This window comes from Lepidochelys olivacea (assembly GCF_965140295.1).
Source record: "Lepidochelys olivacea isolate rLepOli2 genome assembly, chromosome: 2".
NCBI classification, from domain to species: domain Eukaryota; kingdom Metazoa; phylum Chordata; order Testudines; family Cheloniidae; genus Lepidochelys; species Lepidochelys olivacea.
The window spans coordinates 82,402,045-82,419,291 of NC_140412.1; the positions used below are offsets into that span (position 1 = coordinate 82,402,045).

At 44.5% G+C, this 17,247-nt stretch overlaps 2 protein-coding genes and 1 long non-coding RNA gene across 7 annotated transcripts in view; 1 reads left to right on the top strand and 2 right to left on the bottom strand.

Annotated features, from left to right (window-relative positions):
- RMC1 (regulator of MON1-CCZ1) overlaps positions 1 to 227 on the bottom strand; it is a 28,815-nt gene extending 28,588 nt beyond the window's left edge. Inside the window, exon 1 of one of the 3 annotated variants that reach the window (XM_084621451.1) lies at positions 53 to 227. In XM_084621451.1, the coding sequence (XP_084477577.1) occupies positions 53 to 151 (99 nt within the window). In that variant the 5' untranslated portion in view covers positions 152 to 227. The remainder of the gene's footprint in view (positions 1 to 52) is intronic. The other 2 variants (XM_084621449.1, XM_084621450.1) reach the window with 2 other exon arrangements.
- On the top strand, positions 1 to 16,589 carry LOC311517002. 3 transcript variants are annotated; one of them, XR_014710556.1, is made up of 6 exons: positions 4 to 133; positions 2,220 to 2,297; positions 7,000 to 7,136; positions 7,723 to 7,812; positions 14,654 to 14,785; positions 16,085 to 16,589. It is a non-coding gene; the product is annotated as an uncharacterized lncRNA (long non-coding RNA). The 3 variants fall into 3 exon arrangements; XR_014710555.1 differs by lacking the exon at positions 2,220 to 2,297 and having other exon boundaries at positions 1 to 133; XR_014710557.1 differs by lacking the exons at positions 4 to 133; positions 2,220 to 2,297 and adding an exon at positions 5,259 to 6,468.
- Positions 8,316 to 17,247, bottom strand: part of RIOK3 (RIO kinase 3) — a 20,568-nt gene continuing 11,636 nt past the window's right edge. The window contains exons 8-13 of the mRNA XM_084621453.1: positions 15,316 to 15,504; positions 14,594 to 14,753; positions 12,269 to 12,349; positions 12,084 to 12,173; positions 11,549 to 11,656; positions 8,316 to 9,752 (exon numbers count right to left, since the gene is read on the bottom strand). Of these exons, the coding sequence (XP_084477579.1) occupies positions 9,648 to 9,752; positions 11,549 to 11,656; positions 12,084 to 12,173; positions 12,269 to 12,349; positions 14,594 to 14,753; positions 15,316 to 15,504 (733 nt within the window). The 3' untranslated portion in view covers positions 8,316 to 9,647. The remainder of the gene's footprint in view (positions 9,753 to 11,548; positions 11,657 to 12,083; positions 12,174 to 12,268; positions 12,350 to 14,593; positions 14,754 to 15,315; positions 15,505 to 17,247) is intronic.

Consider the following 17,247-nt stretch of genomic DNA (forward strand, 5'->3'; position numbering starts at 1 on the left):
AGGCGGGTCCTTGCCCCGGCTGGGTGGGGGGAGGGGGGCCCCGGCCTCGCACCTGCTTATTGGCCTCATCGAAGAAGACGCAGTTGACGGGATTCGCCTTCTCGAATTGCACGGGCCGCGCGCACAGCGCCAGGTAACAGCCGCGGCTCATGGCGGCGCGAGCAGCCCGACCGGCGGATCCGATTCCGGCCGCGCGCGCGCCCGCCCGCTTCCTGCTCACCCTCCCCCTGCACGTGACCCGGGAGTCGCTGGCCCCCGAAAGGCGGGGGGGAGACCAAGAGCGCGGGGCGGAGTCTGGGGCCGAATGGGCCCCGCCTCCCTCCGGGCGTCCCACCCCCGCCGCTGTCACCGCACCTGTGGGGAGGGTCCGGGTGCAAAGGCTCCCGCGTGCGACCCCGCCTGCTCCGACCTAGGGTCCTTCCCGGCCGCGCAGCCCGTCAGCGCCCCTCCACTCCCCAGCTGCTGCGAGTCCTTTTCCTTCCCCAGCCTTGTCACCCCCCCCCGCATGCCAGCACCACTGCCTCCCCCCCCCCCCCAGCTCTGCCATTTCAAACTCCTGAGCCCCTACCGCCCGCCCGGCCACCCCCCACCCTTGCCTTCGCCATCCCTAGAGCCTGCTGACCTCATTGCTTCGAGGCATCCATCTCTCGTCCCCGGCGTGGTTTGATGGCCCCGGCTCATCCTGTCCACATTTAAGCCCCGCTTTAAAGCCCACAGCTGTTTATAGCGAATCCAACTTGTCCGGAAAATCCTTCTGATTCCTCCCTGTTCCCTACCCTGGTTCTGTCCATCCATAGATTAAGAACTATTGAGGGTAGGTAGGGACCATCTCTTCCTGGGTGTTTACACTGTGTCAATGGTACAGAATGAATAGCCGTTTATGTCCAGCCCTTCTGCAGAATGTATGAACTTTCTAAAAACATGATGTACCCAGTTGTCCATCTTCTTCCCTCCACCTAGTATCTTCAGACATCAGTCTCAACTTTGGTGTCACACATCAGGCAACTGAGGTCTGAGCTGCAGACTTCTCTTGTGGAAGGCAAGCGGAAGGCTGGTTCACACAGCCTTTGCCAGCAAGAGCTTTCCTCTCAAAGTCAGGCCTGAAAGTAAGCCTGTACAGTGTACCGGTAAAAAGTGGCCCCCCCCGTAGCAGCCCATACACAGCCGACACTAAAGCGCTACTGCAGCAGCGTCGGCCAGAGCCTCGGGCTGTGCGGGCCAGGCACTGCAGATGGGCTGGCTGGGGGACACTGACCCCCCCAGCACCACCCCTCTTCCGCCCAAGGCCTGGCCCCGGCCCCCATACTGGTAAGTGTTGAATGTTACTTTCACCACTGCTCAAAGCCAAGCCTGTGTGCAAGTACTGTTTGGAGGTGGAGTTACTCTCAGTTCTCTCATGCCATTTTTCGTCATCTGGAGAAAACATGGAATTTTATTTCTCACACTTGAGTCAAATGAACCTAATCAAAGCAAGGCTGAGATATTACAATACATACAAACTGTATGAAGATTGAAACAGACGTATGTACAATAAACCAACTAGACCATGATTTGTTGATGACATTTATCACAGGAAGGATCTGCAACCTGTCACACTTAGCCTTATGTGGGAAATCAATTTTTCTATACAAAAATGTCATACATTTCAAACTGACAGCTTTAATTGTTTTTGAATCCAAACATTTCATTATAAAGTAGTAATTAAGAATGTTCTCCTATAACCCAAAGGCCTCTTCAAATGAGGTCACTTTGTTAGTTTGTCACACAAAAAATATTTATGGTCAAGACATTGCACACAGCACTGAAGGAATGTGTTCCTCCCTGCTTGCTGTAGTGTTTCAGAAAAATAAACTCAATTTAAAAGAAAACCTCACCTAACTGCTATGCAAGTGAACTTCTTGTTAGAACTACTGTTTACTGACTTCAAAGGGAGTCCACCCTACCTACAGCTCATTTCAGGATTGTGACCATTATTTGCATCTGAGATTTCCAGCTGAACCATTTTTAATCACAGATTATAAAACCCCATTTAGGAAGAGAAATTCATGTTAAATCATTTGTATAAACATCTAACCTCTTAAGAATCCTTACCTCCTTTGTACTAAAGTATTGGTTATTAAAAAACCAAAAGTTTTATAAATGTAGGTTACCTTTCACCATTTATGTGGGGTTTTTTTTGGTATTTATGACATTGAGCTTATCATATGCTTCTCTTCCAGTGGTTCTGTTCCATATGGGATGGTGAAATTTCTAAATCAGTTTGGAAACAGATTGAAACTTTACCTCATGCAACATAGGTAAGGTCTAACTATGTAGCGGGGCAGAACAAGGCCCCAATACCAAAATGTAACAGGTAGGAGCGACAATAGGAGTAAGACTTAAAAAAAAAGAAAATTATACTTGGTAAAAACAGAAGTTGTGGAACTGGAAATTAATGAACCAAAATGGGTGTGTTGAAAACTAGGCCTAATTAGTGGACAAAACAAGGGGATGGGATATTCTACCCATCACTTCCTTTTTGGGTCCTTAAAGAGAGACTTGCGGGGGGTGTGAGGAGAGCAGGGGGAAGAAATAGGAAAGAATAGACCAGGGGTCAGCAACCTATGGCACGTGTGCCAAAGACGGCACACGAGCTGATTTTTAATGGCACGCTGCTGCCTGTCGGATCCCAGCCACTGGCCCCGCTCAGCCCACTGCGAATCCAGGCTGGGACCCCGGCAGGCAGCCGCGTGCCATTAAAAATCCTGCCCTCCCTGGCCCGCTCTTTTCCTCCCCCCCCACCGTCGTGGGGGCAAGGTGAAGAAGCTTGGTCCTGCCGGCTGCTGCTAGCAGGGCAGGCAAGCTCCCCCTCCCCCGCCTCTTCCCCCAGCATGCTGGGTTCCTGCCCCTCCTCCTCCTCCTCTCCCTCCCTGCCCCCGCTCAGCTGATGGCCCTTGCAAGAGAGGGGAAGGGGAGCCGCAGTGCGGTTGCTGCTGTGGGGAGGAGGCGGAGAAGAGGTGGGGATGGGGTCTTGGGGAAGGAGGGTGGAATCAGGGCATATCCCCTCCAGCCTCTGCCGAGAGCCGCTCTGAGCAGGGGGCTGGGAGCACCCCTTGACCCTAGCCCACACCCCCAGCCCTCTGCCCTGACCCCCTCGACCCCCCTGCCCCCCTCACACACACCTGCCCCTGCCCTGACTCCTGCACCCTCCTCACATACCCCCAGCCCCCTGCCCTGACTCCTACACCCCCCCCACAACCCCAGCCTTAACTCCACCACCCCCCACACCCTGACACCTGCACCCTCCTCACACACCCCCCAGCCCTCTGCCCTGATCTCTGCACCCCTCACACACCCCAGCCTCCTCCCTGACCCCTGCACCCCCCCACGACCCCAGCCTTTACTCCAGCACCCCCCACACATACCCAGCCCCCCCACACCCCATGCCCTGACTCTTGCACCCCCCACATTTTCACCCCCACCCCTTGCACCAAACGGGAGCTCCTGCATCCCCCCCGCCACATTCCTGCCAGCACCCCTCACACCAAATGGGAGCTGCCCAGGTAAGCACGACACACCCAAACCTCCTGCCCCAACCCTGAGCCCCCTCCCTCATTCTAGCTCCTGACCAGACCCTACACCCGAACCCCCAGCCTGCTCCTTCACCCTCAGCCCTGTGCTCAGTGCACTCCCACCCTCAGCTCAGTGCAGAGAGAGAGAGAGAGGAAGAGAATGGTCTAGAACCAGGGAGAAGGTAGGTATCTACTCTATGTGGGCAGGGCTGGGATCCCAGGCCAGCAGCGGGCTGAGCAGGGCCGGCAGCCAGGACCCTGGCTGGCAGGAGCTGGTGGACGGAACCCTGGACTGGCAGTGGGCTGAGTGGCAGCAGGCTGAGCCGCTCAGCCCACTGCCGGTCTGGGGTCCCGGCCGCCAGCCCTGCTCAGCCTGCTGCCGGTCTGGGGTTCTGACTGCCAGCCCCCTGCCAGCCGGAGTCCCGGCCGCAGGCCCGGCTCAGCCTGCTGCCTGCTTAGGTGAACGGAACGCCAGGCTGGCAGCGGGCTGAGCGGGACGGCAGCATAAGATCAGCATTTTAATTTAATTTTAAATGAAGCTTCTTAAACATTTTGAAAACCTTGTTCACTTTACATACAACAATAGTTTAGTTATATAATATATAGACTTACAGAGAGAGACCTTCTAAAAAACTGGCAAGCAAAACCTTAAACCAGTGAAATCCTTGCTGATCTTAAACACAAAAAAGAGGCTTACAAGAAGTGGAAGACTGGACAAATGACCAGGGATGAGTATATAAATATTGCTCGGGCATGTAGGAATGGACTCAGAAAGGCTGAATCACACCTGGAGTTGCAGCTAGCGAGGGATGTTAAGAGTAACAAGAAGGGTTTCTTCAGATATGTTGGCAATAAGAAGAAAGCCAATGAAAGTGTGGGCCCCTTACTAAATGAGGGAGGCAACCTAGTGACAGAGGATGTGGAAAAAGCTAATGTACTCAATGCTTTTTTTGCCTCTGTCTTCACGAACAAGGTCAGCTCCCAAACTACTGCACTGGGCAGCACAGCATGGGGAGGAAGTGGCCAGCCCTCTGTGAAGGAAGAAGTGGTTCGGGACTATTTAGAAAAACTGGAGGTGCACAAGTCCATAGGGCTGGATGCGTTGCATCCGAGAGTGCTAAAGGAATTGGCGGATGTGATTGCAGAGCCATTGGCCATTATCTTTGAAAACTCATGGCGATCGGGGGAAGTCCCAGAAGATTGGAAAAAGGCTAATGTAGTGCCCATCAGGGAAGAAGGATGATCCTGGGAACTACAGGCCGGTCAGCCTCACCTCAGTCCCCGGAAAAATCATGGAGCATGTCCTCAAGGAATCAATTCTGAAGCACTTAGACGAGAGGAAAGTGATCAGGAACAGTTAGCATGGATTCACCAAGGCAAAGTCATGCCTGACTAATCTAATTGCCTTCTATGATGAGATAACTGGTTCTGTGGATGAAGGGAAAGCAGTGGACGTGTTATTCCTCGACTTAAGCAAAGCTTTTGACACGGTCTCCCATAGTATTCTTGTCAGCAAGTTAAAGAAGTATGGGCTGGATGGATGTACTACAAGGTGGGTAGAAAGTTGGCTAGATTGTCGGGCTCAATGGGTAGTGATCAATGGCTCCATGTCTAGTTGGCAGCCGGTATCTAGCGGAGTGCCCCAAGGGTCGGTCCTGGGGCCGGTTTTGTTCAATATCTTCATTAATGATCTGGACGATGGTGTGGATTGCACCCTCAGCAAGTTCGCGGATGACATTAAACTGGGAGGAGTGGTAGATACGCTGGAGGGTAGGGATAGGATACAGAGGGACCTAGACAAATTGGAGGATTGGGCCAAAAGAAGTCTGATGAGGTTCAACAAGGACAAGTGCAGAGTCCTGCACTTAGGACGTAAGAATCCAATGCACCGCTACAGACTAGGGACCGAATGACTTGGCAGCAGTTCTGCAGAAAAGGACCTAGGGGTTACAGTGGACGAGAAGCTGGATATGAGTCAGCAGTGTGCCCTTGTTGCCAAGAAGGTCAATGGCATTTTGGGGTATATAAGTAGGGGCATTGCCAGCAGATCGAGGGACGTGATCGTTCTCCTCTATTCGACATTGGTGAGGCCTCATCTGGAGTACTGTGTCCAGTTTTGGGCCCCGCACTACAAGGATGTGGAGAAATTGGAGAGAGTCCAGCGAAGGGCAACAAAAATGATTAGGGGACTGGAACACATGAGTTATGAGGAGAGGCTGAGGGAACTGGGATTGTTTAGTCTACGGAAGAGAAGAATGAGGGGGGATTTGATAGCTGCTTTTAACTACCTGAAAGGTGGATCCAAAGAGGATGGCTCTAGACTATTCTCAGTGATAGCAGATGACAGGACAAGGAGTAATGGTCTCAAGTTGCAGTGGGGGAGATTTAGGTTGGATATTAGGAAAAACTTTTTCCCTAGGAGGGTGGTGAAACACTGAAATGCATTACCTAGGGAGGTGGTGGAATCCCCTTCCTTAGAAGTTTTTAAGGTCAGGCTTGACAAAGCCTTGGCTGGGATGATTTAGTTGGGATTGGTCTTGCTCTGGGCAGGGGGTTGGACTAGATGGCCTCCAGAGGTCCCTTCCAACTCTGTTATTCTATGAAATTAGAGTGAATAAATGAAGACTCGGCACACCACTTCTGAAAGGTTGCTGACCCCTGGAATAGACAGAGACTAGTAGAACAAGCCTCACCATCATGGCTGCCACTCCCACCATCTCCTGTGACCCCACATCTCATTTTTCCTAATCCTGATGGATGTCATGACCAGATCTAGCCACAGAGAGGGAGCCAGATTACATCACCAGCCACTGCTACAAGCTCCAGCTGAATCCCAACCACCATCTGAGATGATATTGAACTTTAACAGCAACAACAGCTCCAGCCCATTTCAACTAACTTTCTTTTACTCAAAAGGGTAGTTATTACCATCTCTGCTACCATCTAAGAGACTCAAACATGGGTTTTTTCCTTTTTAAAACTCTCCAGCTAAAGGGAAAGGAAACAAAAATATTGTTGGAAATGTAAAGGCTTTACATTTCCATTTCAAATGCTTTAACTGTTTTTCCTTCATTTCTGGATCCTTAAAAGGTTAAAAGAATTTTTTTTAATGGTGTGTTTGCCATGGTATTAAGCAGGCTAAGGTCTCTGGATCCAGGGACTCTGTTTAACACTGTTTAATGTTGGACAGCAAGTGGGTTATGTTAACACCTTTGGCCCATTTATTCCATCTAAATCAATACAACAGTAGGCAGTCTGTAGTAAAAAGCATTATAAACATGCTTGTCTTTTCAGACACATGAGGTTCTGTACTGGCATGTTTGTGACCTATTGTGTTTAACTAAAATGCCTATCAATACTCATGGGGAAATTCCACACCCCTGCACAAGCACAGAATTGACACCCCCTGCACACTTTTCACCCCCTGCAAAATAATTGATTCTGACAGGGAGGCAAAGGGAAGCTGCAATTACACCATTTGCCAACCAGAGGCTGATGTGGCACAAGAAGGGAGGATACCTGGCTCACAGTCAGAGAGAGGAGGCTGAGGCTGTCTTCTTCACAGCACCCTGCCTCCCAGGCCAGGTGAGGAGGCATAGGGGTGGGGGTGGGGGGTGATGGCAGAGTGGGGCACATGGGGTTGCTGGGGGGGGGTCAGACTGGGGTTCAGAACTAGTGGAGGAACAGACTGAGGCAGGGGCACAGGAGCTAGGGGGGTAACAACATTGAGGCAGGGGCTGAATGGGAGTGGGGGCATAGGGCCACACAGGGACAGGGTCTGCTCTTCCTGGCTGGATGGGCAGTGGGGGTGCAGGGACACTTCCATCATGCACTAGGCAATCACCCAGCAGGCCAGAGACAATGTGGCCTTTGGAAGAGCAGTGCTCCAATCAATAGACAACTCCGCCCCCACCTCCTGAATTTGGGCTTGTAAGTCACCTGATTGGAATGGACATGAACAAACACTTGAAGAAAAATGGTTACTCACCTTCTCGTAACTGTTCTTCAAGATGTGTTGTTCATGTCCATTCCAGTACCCACCCTCCAACCCCTGTCAGAGTAGCCGGCAAGAAGGAACTGAGGGGGTGGCGGGTCGGCAGGGCTCTATATTGAGCGCCACTAAGGCGCAACTCCAGGTGGGCGCCCAGACTGACCTGACAGATGTTGCTAGGGGAAAATCTTCTGGCTCCTGTGCACATGCGTGCACACACCCAATTGGAAAAGACATGAACGACGCATCTCGAAGAACAGATACGAGAAGGTGAGTAACTTTTTTCTGTATTGTAGTTTAAATGAATTACTCAAAGTTCTGTATTAATATGCTTAGTAAGGAATCTATTTGTCAGAAGACATTTCGTGAAACTTTTTTGGTGTCTCTATCATTACAGACAGCTATTTTGAAATAAAATTACCAAAATAATTGAAACTGGTGTGATTATATTGTGTTATTTTGACAAAATATGCAGAATTTGAGATTGTGTGCAGAATTAATTTTTCAGTGCAGAATTGCCCCAGGAGTAATCAATGCTCTGGTTCTTATGAAAGAAGAGGCAGCTGGCAATGTTTACTAAACTGCTGGAAACATCCAAGTTTAAGAGGCGAGATTACTCAAGCCACCCAGTTATGATGTTGTGTGTAATGATGCTGACACAGTTTAGTCCCATCTGGAACACTAGTTCCAAGTGATCTGTTGCTGACAAGGCTTTTAGGACTAACTCAAGTCAGTGCAATGTCTCAACAACATACTACACAAGAATACAGCCACAAGATCTCAAGGTTTTACTTCACCATTCATTTTCCAACAGGAAGAGCACCTGCACAGCACACAGAGAATGTCACACACAGCAACAATTTATCCTGCCTGGTAACAAGTACCATTACAAAGGGCAATAAAATAAATATACAGAAAATGATTTAATCTTCAGGATTTTCTAATTCATACCATCCCGTTAAATCAGCTCATCTTCTAAATGCATTGTTTCACAGAAATAAATTTTTGTCAGACTGTAATTCTAGTGAGATCTGGACAGGATTAAAAGGTTATATATAAATATATAAGAAACAAAAGATTAAATACTTTTTAGTCAAAAAGTCAACGAAAAACACAAGCGTTTTCTTAATTTCTACTTTAGTAGGAGAAAAACCTCAAAACATGTTCATCTTTATTTCTTGCCACAGTTTCATTGTGTAATAAATCAATTGTGATAATCAGCTTTGGTTCTGTTAAGATTTCTAATTTGACTTTAGTCGAATCAGAAGTGTCCAAAGTACAACCCAGAGTTTCAATATAGGCTGAATGCAGAGGATCCATTTTGATCCAACTTGTACACTGAAGGATTTCTATAGTACAAATAAAGATTACTGCTATCTGCTCCATTTTATGGAAACTGAGTGCAGCCAGCAGAAGGTCCTGACATTGCCAACTCAGCCCTCTGGACAGTTCAGGCTTGCTCCCCACCATGTTGCATGCAATTATATTTAGACAAGCAGCTTAAGCCACATTCCATTTACGTGAAGAAAAAAAAAGATTTTAAAATGTGTGAAGGATGGTTACATTAAGAAATCAGATTTTTGTGACTGTCTAATTTAATTTTTTTGTTTGTTTTAAATGTGGAAAAAATGGGCTACACCTACGTTGTGTGTATATATAGATATAGAATCTTAAACCAGATAGGTTTTAGGGGTGGCAAAGGGGAGGATGATAGGGACTACTGCTCTTCCCTACCATTTACACGGTAGCCACCACTAGTCTGGAATTGTCAATTTAAAAAAAAAAATTGAAGACATTTAAACTCTGAATCATGCCAAATATGATTAACTCAGCTATAATAATCTAAAGTAACTGAAAGGTGGGTTAAATCATCAGAACATTAGATGTGGTGACATTCTATTCACAGTGCCATTCTAAAATCCCAAGAGCCTAACTTGCAGGCCAATATAAAAAACACAAGCACCAAGGTACACTCATTGTGTTTTCCTTTTTGGTATTCCAAGTCAACCACACATTCCCTCATCTTTGGAAGGTGACTTTACCACGCCTCTAACATGGTTAGAAGCAGCGAACTTGTTTCTTTTAAAGCAGTTATGCATTCGGTGCTATTCATTGTATATTATTGGTGGATCTCCATCACTTGAAAATGGAGACGTCTTCTTTCCATGTTTCTGCACATGATCTTCATTCATTTTCTCCAAAGCTTCAATCTGTAAGACAGAAATAAATCCACTCTGAAGCTTTTGTAAAAACTGGGCCTGTAAGCATGTGCTTCAAAATAGTTTGTTAAAACAGCTAGTTTACAGGAGTAAACTAGTTCACATATTATGATCCATTTCCTGAACATCTAACGCTTTCAGTGGTTCAGGCACCCCAGCTTTAAACAAGGGTGTGATATGCAAAGTTTAGGAGATATTAAGAAGCATCTACCTTGAGCAAATTAATGGAACAGAAGTACATACAATGCTTTCAGGTTCAGGGACAGGGTTTTTCAAGGGGGAAGGTCCCCATAGTTTAGACTGTGTCCATAATTTCCCCAAAAGCACTTAAGTGTCAATTTTGTCAAGCCTAAAACAACACTGCTGTATTTCAACCCCCCCTGAACAGTGGTGGAAGTTCCAGAGTAGCCTCATGATGGGACAGCCCAGCCCACCCCCGATGTCAATGGTACTAGCAGAGCAGTAAATAAAGTCACACTCAAGTGCTTTACATGATTAAAATAGTACAGTCCTATTCTGTTTTGGTCTGCAGCCTATAAAGAGCTAGTCTGGGGCACTACTTTCTCCAATACTCAAAGAAGAGAAAACAAAAAAGAAGGAATGTAAATAGGGAGATACCGGGGCTTCACACTGGTGTCCCTAACAGCTTGGAAGCTATGGTTTGAAGCTTACAGAGGGGCTATCGAAATTACTCTTTGAAAGATCAGATTGTGTAACAACATTCACACATTAATGCACCTCTCCCTATTATGGCAAATCATAAAACAAAATAGTCAAAGGATTTTGTAGGAGAACACCACAACCATCTTACAACTCAATGAAGCATGGAGACTTACCAGCATTTGAGAGTGGAAAAAAACTGAAACAACACTGATGAAATAGTTAGCAGTTCCCTAGAATGTTACATTGTGGGTTATTTCTTTCCTCCTTTCGCTGAGCACACTGGTAGTACACCCAGCTCAGGAGCTGAATAGAACTAAATTTCTCACCTCCTACATGTTTCTGCGTTAATACAGAAATGCATAGTTTTATGGCTGGGACCGGCATGGGTCTGCACTGCTAGGGCCTATTAGGACAACTCTCCAGTGCTTTACTACTATTAAGAGCCCTTTTACCTAGTAACTCAAGAATGCTTGAAGACATTAAAAATTTCTCTATCTAAACACACATCCCCTCTTCCTGCTTAAGACCTCTCCCCCTTCATTCCGTATTTGTCAGAATGTAATTGAAATGACATCAGGATGCACTTAAGAAATGAGTTACAGGCAAGATTAAAAAAAAATCAGGAAGTTAAATGTGGCTTTAGAAGTCTAATTTTAGGATCTTAAATTTTTGAGAATCCTAGCACATAAGCTTTATTTTTAGGTTCTAACCTTTTTCATTTAAAATTGAAAATAAGCAATAAAAGTTAGATAATTTTTAAAATAGCTTCTTTGTCCTTGCATGACCCCACTAGTATTTTTATTTAAAAAAAACCTTTATTCAGTGGTCTAAGAAACATTGTGACTTAATTAAAACCACCTCAGTTATATGTAAGATTATGTAAAGAGCTATTAACATACAGACAAATTATACCAGTTGTATCAACTTCTGCTATTGCTATTACAACGTAGAAAAAAATCGGAATTTAAAAAGCTGGAGATTTAGGTTTACTATAGTTTCACCAGCTATCCTAACAGGATTAGTCATAACAACTAAGAACGTTGAAGAAATAGGATTGTGGCTGGCTGCTAGCTAGCGGACCTTAATTTACTAGTGTTAGATATCACCCACAGAGGGACTCTTACCTCAGCTAGGAAATCAACTTCATTGTCAGCTGCAATATTTAAACCTGAGACAGCATTGAAGAGCTCCCGTTCATTAGGTGCTTCTGATACACCTCCCTTCTGGAAGAACTGTTAAAAATGAAAGAATGTATTACAGTGTCTTTAACCAGACTTTATAAAATAGTACATGGTGTATTTCACAAACTACAATTACTAATCAGATATGGAAGCAGCACTTAAGCTTGACTCCCCTCCCCCCCAAGACAACCAAGCAACATGATCCAAGAGCATGTTTCAATTCTAGGAGCACCATTTTATTCCTCTCTAATGCTCAATCTCACTCCAATATGGTCTTCCTGTATTGGAACACACCACTCAACATTTACAAGTGAATTTTTATAGACAAGTGATCATTTCCAAAACTGAATTTGACGATTTTATCAACTTCATATATTTAAAAAAGTCTGTTCCCCACCCCCAGAAAAAGACTTTTACATCAGAGTTCAACTACAGAAAAAAAAACACAAGCAGAGGTCACTAACTGCAGAACCCCTACCTGTGAAACATTCCTACAGTCTCTGAACAAAAACTCAAGTCCATGAGGGTGGGTTGGCTCCACAGATTGACTTACATCAATTAACCAGACCTAAAGTAAAGAGAGAAACGTTCTGGTTCACATAGTGCATACGGACACTCAACATTAAATACACCTTTTTTTTCCTACTTTAAGAATATGCTCACCTTTCCATCGTGCCATAGCATGTTGTACTCACTCAGGTCAGCATGAACAAGTGAGCACTCTTTATATAACTGTTGCATCATCTGCGAGAGGTCAGACAAATGATTAATTAAGCAAAGAATACCTGTTTGAGTAGTAATTGATCAATCAGCACTGTTTGTACAACCAAGGTAAAGCAAAGCATGTTTTCCACCCAACTAGTAGTCACATTTCAAGTATACATGCAGTTGGGTTAATGTGAGGAATTGTGACATCACATCTTTTATTCCTGTTAAATAGAAACTAAATGTTCAGAATTTCAAGGAAAACAGTTATGCTAAAGAAAAGCATTAAGACTAGTGAACTTATCTGAACTCTGTCCACCAGTCCAACTGCAATAGACAGATAGGCATGTTTAGACAACTCTTACCTCACCCCCTATCAAACAGATAAGCACTCACTGATGATTTTTCACCCAGAGTCATGACATTAGAAATTACACAAAATGAATCAAGTTGAACTTCAATAGTGAGAGTCCGAATACTTCAACGCTAAGTAGGAGAAAGACACCTCTGAGATTCAATCTTACATTGTTCATTCTGGGTTTATGCATCTGCATCATATCTGCAGAATGTCAAGTGAGTTACTTTGAGCAAGGACCTGAACTTCCTTTATGTATTGAACAGTGCCCAACACAAACTAAGTTCAGTTTAAACAATGTGTGTAGCTCCACAAGCCTCAGGGTTTAACTGCAAGGAATCTTTAGTTTCTACTTAGCTTTTCTCACTACAGAAAAACAAGTCATAAGAGTGAATTTAAGAGTACGTACACACAACTGATAACGTATTATTTGATCCAGCTGAAATGGAGAATAAGCAATTAAGTATTTACAATTGCAGGTCAAGGGCTATAATTTTATTCTCTAGCACTCACACTGATGGGTTTATATCAGACTGTTGAGACAGTTAAACGGCTTTAAAGTCCTCCACTGTTTTTGTTTAAACCAGAATAACTTTCATCCCACCTCAGTTACCTCACACTTCCCTCTCACCCCTGAAACAAACCAACATGACAGTTTGGTTAATGGAGCCATTTAAAGGTTACTTAGCAAAGGTACATTAGAGAGTTTAAAAATGATAATACAAGTATTTATATAGGACCAGAAGAAGAATTCAGAGGAGACACTCACTAGGATCACTAATATTCTTTACTCCTGAGGGAATTCTGCACCAAAAAATTAAAAATTCTGCGCACAATATTTTAAAATTAGTCAAATTTTATTTATCAATAAATAAATGTGGAAGCTCCAGCATGGTGTAGGCAGGAAGGCTCAGCCTCAGCCTGGCAAGATTCAAGTGTGGAGGGGCTTAGTGCGTGTGTGGGGAAGATCCAAATGTGGGGTGAGAGGGCTCTATGTGGTACAACTTGGATGCACAGGAGCTTGCTGGGGGGTTCTGGGTGCAGGAGCAATGGGACTCTGCACAGGGGTCCACGTGAAGGTGGTTGCACCCAGACAATCCTGCTGAGCCCCAGAGGTGGGGGGTCCGGATGCAGGGGGTGAGGCCCAGCAGGGTGGGGTGCCAAATGCACAGGGGTTGGGCAGATGGGGAAAATCAGTTCCCTGTAGTGATCTCATCCCCCACACTGAGGAGCAATGGGGGCAGGAAGCAGGGCAGGGGAAGACCTTCATGTAGCCAGGAGAGGTTTCTGGGGATGGGTCTGATCCAGCACTGGCTCCTTACAGAGGAAGAACAAGTCCTGTCCTCCCCTGCTCCCAGCCGAGTCAGGACTAGCAGCTGAGCCCAGCACAGGGTAGGAGCCATCAGCCAGAATGTCAATAGCCTCCCTCCCCTGTGGTGATTACCTCTCCACCAGTTGCTCCAGGCACATGAAACAATGTGCTCACGCTGCTGGGGAGGGGCATGTGACCCCTCTTGCGGCTTCCCTTTGTTTTCCCGTCAGAAAGTCATTTTTCTGCAGGGAAGCAAAGAAATCTACAGGGGACATGAATTGTGTGCACCCAGTGGCCCAGAATTCCCCTAGGAGTAATTCTTCCTAAATCTGGGACCTTTAACCTGGAATAGCTGTTTTCTACCAAGCACCAGTTTGCCACTACTCAGTATTAAGTTTATTTTCTACCCAAGTCTTATTTTTCCTCTCACAAATCATTTCTGATTTATCCTTGTTTATTCATGTGCCACAAAAATATACCTATTGCAAAACATTACTGATATGGAGGTCCAGAGGTTTTATATATTGTGAAGAATACATATATACAACTGTCATCTATAGTACTCCCCCAGGAATTGTTGCCAGAACGTTGAGTAAAGACATCAGCATCATCTTACATGAAGAATTTGATAGTAGGCCTTTTTCATGTCTTCACTATTGAGTTTTACTTCCTTCAGTTTAGGAGCTGGAACTTGATCCTGGCCAATGAAAGACATCACCAAGATGTGTTTCTTAAGCATAACCACTTCTGGACAAGGGATTCCTGCTTTCTGCATTCTGTAGATCAGAAGACAGATGATATTCCAAGAGTAAGTCAAAAATTCATGCTAGCCCTTCTCTGGTGCTAAAACATTTTTGCAAGCTTATTCTGGATCAATGTAGTAATTCACATAGAATATACATGAAAGCATTGGAAGCCATACAGTAGATTCCAAAAACATTATGCCTTGAAGGCTACAAACCTTTTAGCTTCATTTTAGATTGTAATTTTCAGAGGTAGATGCTAGTGGCTTCAAGACTCGATTACAATAGAGGTCTGGCAACAATTTCAAATTGCCAATGGACACATTTTTACTTAAAAGATTTCCCAATATACAAAATAAATGTGCTCAGTTATACAATCTTGAACTTGAAGCATATAGGGAATAAGAGCCTGAACATTTGTAGTATCTCAACTGTATGAATTAAAATATGTAATAAGATATGAGAGTTGGAGTAAACATATGCATTAAGGCCCCCCACATCAAAGTAGGACTTTACAGTGATCTAGCAGAACTTCCTTGAAAAAAATAGGAAAAAAAAAAAGTCAGACACTAATACCAACTATACTGTTTTGTACCTTGTTAGATTGTGCATTTCTTTCTCTGCCCACATACGGATAACCTTCCGTGGATTCAGTTTACTGAAGCGATCTTTAAATCTGTAGTCATCCTTAATGTATTTGTCACGGTTCTTGAATTCATTAAGGGTAGTTTTAAATACCTTTAAGGCACATTCTGGAGGTACAGCTTTATCATCCACACCCGTTCTTATGATAGAAAAAAAGAACACAGAACAAAAATTAAATGTTTAATCTACATCTAGGGTCTCTGAGCACAATCAATTGAGTTTGTTTATTTCTAAAAAAGCTGTTAAGATCATGCAGAAACAAAACACTGCATATAATGTTGAAGTTAAGTCCATGAAAAGACTGCAGAGTTCCCTGGCTAAACTTGGTTCTTAAACTAATTATAGTATTAATAGCTTGTGAAGGACTTCAATTATGAAGACCAAAAGTTTATCAAGTAGGCTTATTTTACATTTCTAGAACGACATGGAACTGATACAGTTTAAATATTACTTGGTTAAATGCAACCTCTGTAAAAGGTGAACTGTGGAAATCATTGTGTCTCCAACCACGCAATAGCCCCTTTTTTATAGTCTACTTTCTTCCCTCTGTTGATGTTTGTCTGTACAGTGGATAGAGTTGAAACCCAGGTTAATATTTTATGACAATTATGGAACTATCCTATAATAATTTATGAATACTGTAGGTCTGGTTATTGGAATGATGTTTACTATATGAATATGTTTCTTATATGAATATATTGGTTTATTCTGGAATACAGGGAGGAAAGAGAAGGATGGCTCAAGATACCTACTTATCAGAAAACATTTAAGAGTTAAAAGGACAATGCCAGAACGATTAGCTTTGCTGATTCTGTCTCCAATCAGCCTATGAAACTGGTTTGACAAGGAAAGGCCAAACCCCAGATGCAGGAGAACAAAGAACTATGGCAGCATTAAAGGACACTTCAGGCACCTTTAAGAACCTATAACTGCCTAGGTCACCATCAGGAATGGTAGTACTTTATGTAAGAGACCTAATAGTTGATGTCAGTTTTAAAATCCTCTAACGCTTCGTTTCTATTGCTAAATAAAAACAATTGTTTTAAGACAACTGTTTGGTCACTCTTCTGCATTTCTTCCCTTTGGGAGCAAATGGATGTCTAGTTGGACCTGCTGGGTTAAATAAGTGGCTGACAGAGCAAGTATTGCACCCAGATCCCAGCCTGAGTGGGATAATGGCAAAAAAAAGAAGAAAAAAAGACAGGCAAGGGCATGAGGCCTAACACCGAAGGGGGGCCCAGAACCAGGGCATATGTACAAGCACATGAAGTTTTATACTTAAGTTTTATGTTCATTTTCCAGGCTATTTTGGAGAAGGAAAACAGCAAGGATTTTTTTTTAAAATGTACTTTTTGGCTTTTTACAATGTATCATTTTATATATAAACTTGTTATAAATATAAAGATTGCGAGCTGTCAGCACCCACCCCAAACCTTGCCTCCAGCATTTACAATACTGTTAAATATATTTAAAAGGTGTTTTTAAATTTATAACAGGGGGTCATACTCAGAGGCTTGCTGTATGAAAGGGGTCACCAGTACAAAAGTTTGAGAACCACTGCTTTAAAGGAACAAATGAACCATCTCTCTCTCAACTTACCAGGAAAGGGCTGGATATTGCAGCGCACACAATTTTGGGAAAATTCAGTACTGGGAGTGTGTTGCGGTCACCTTGCTGGTTGTAACCCAGGTTGGTGAAAGCCAGCGTGGGGCTGTAGAGAGACTGCTGAACCAGGGATGTCTACTGCACAGAAACACTCAGGGTTTGACTTGTAGGCTTGCTGAGAGCCCTCCCAGCCTGGGAGCTACAGCAACAAAGCACTCTAAAGCACCCTAGGGTTGCAGAACAAGTAGTGACAACCCCTTACAAGTCTGGATTGCAC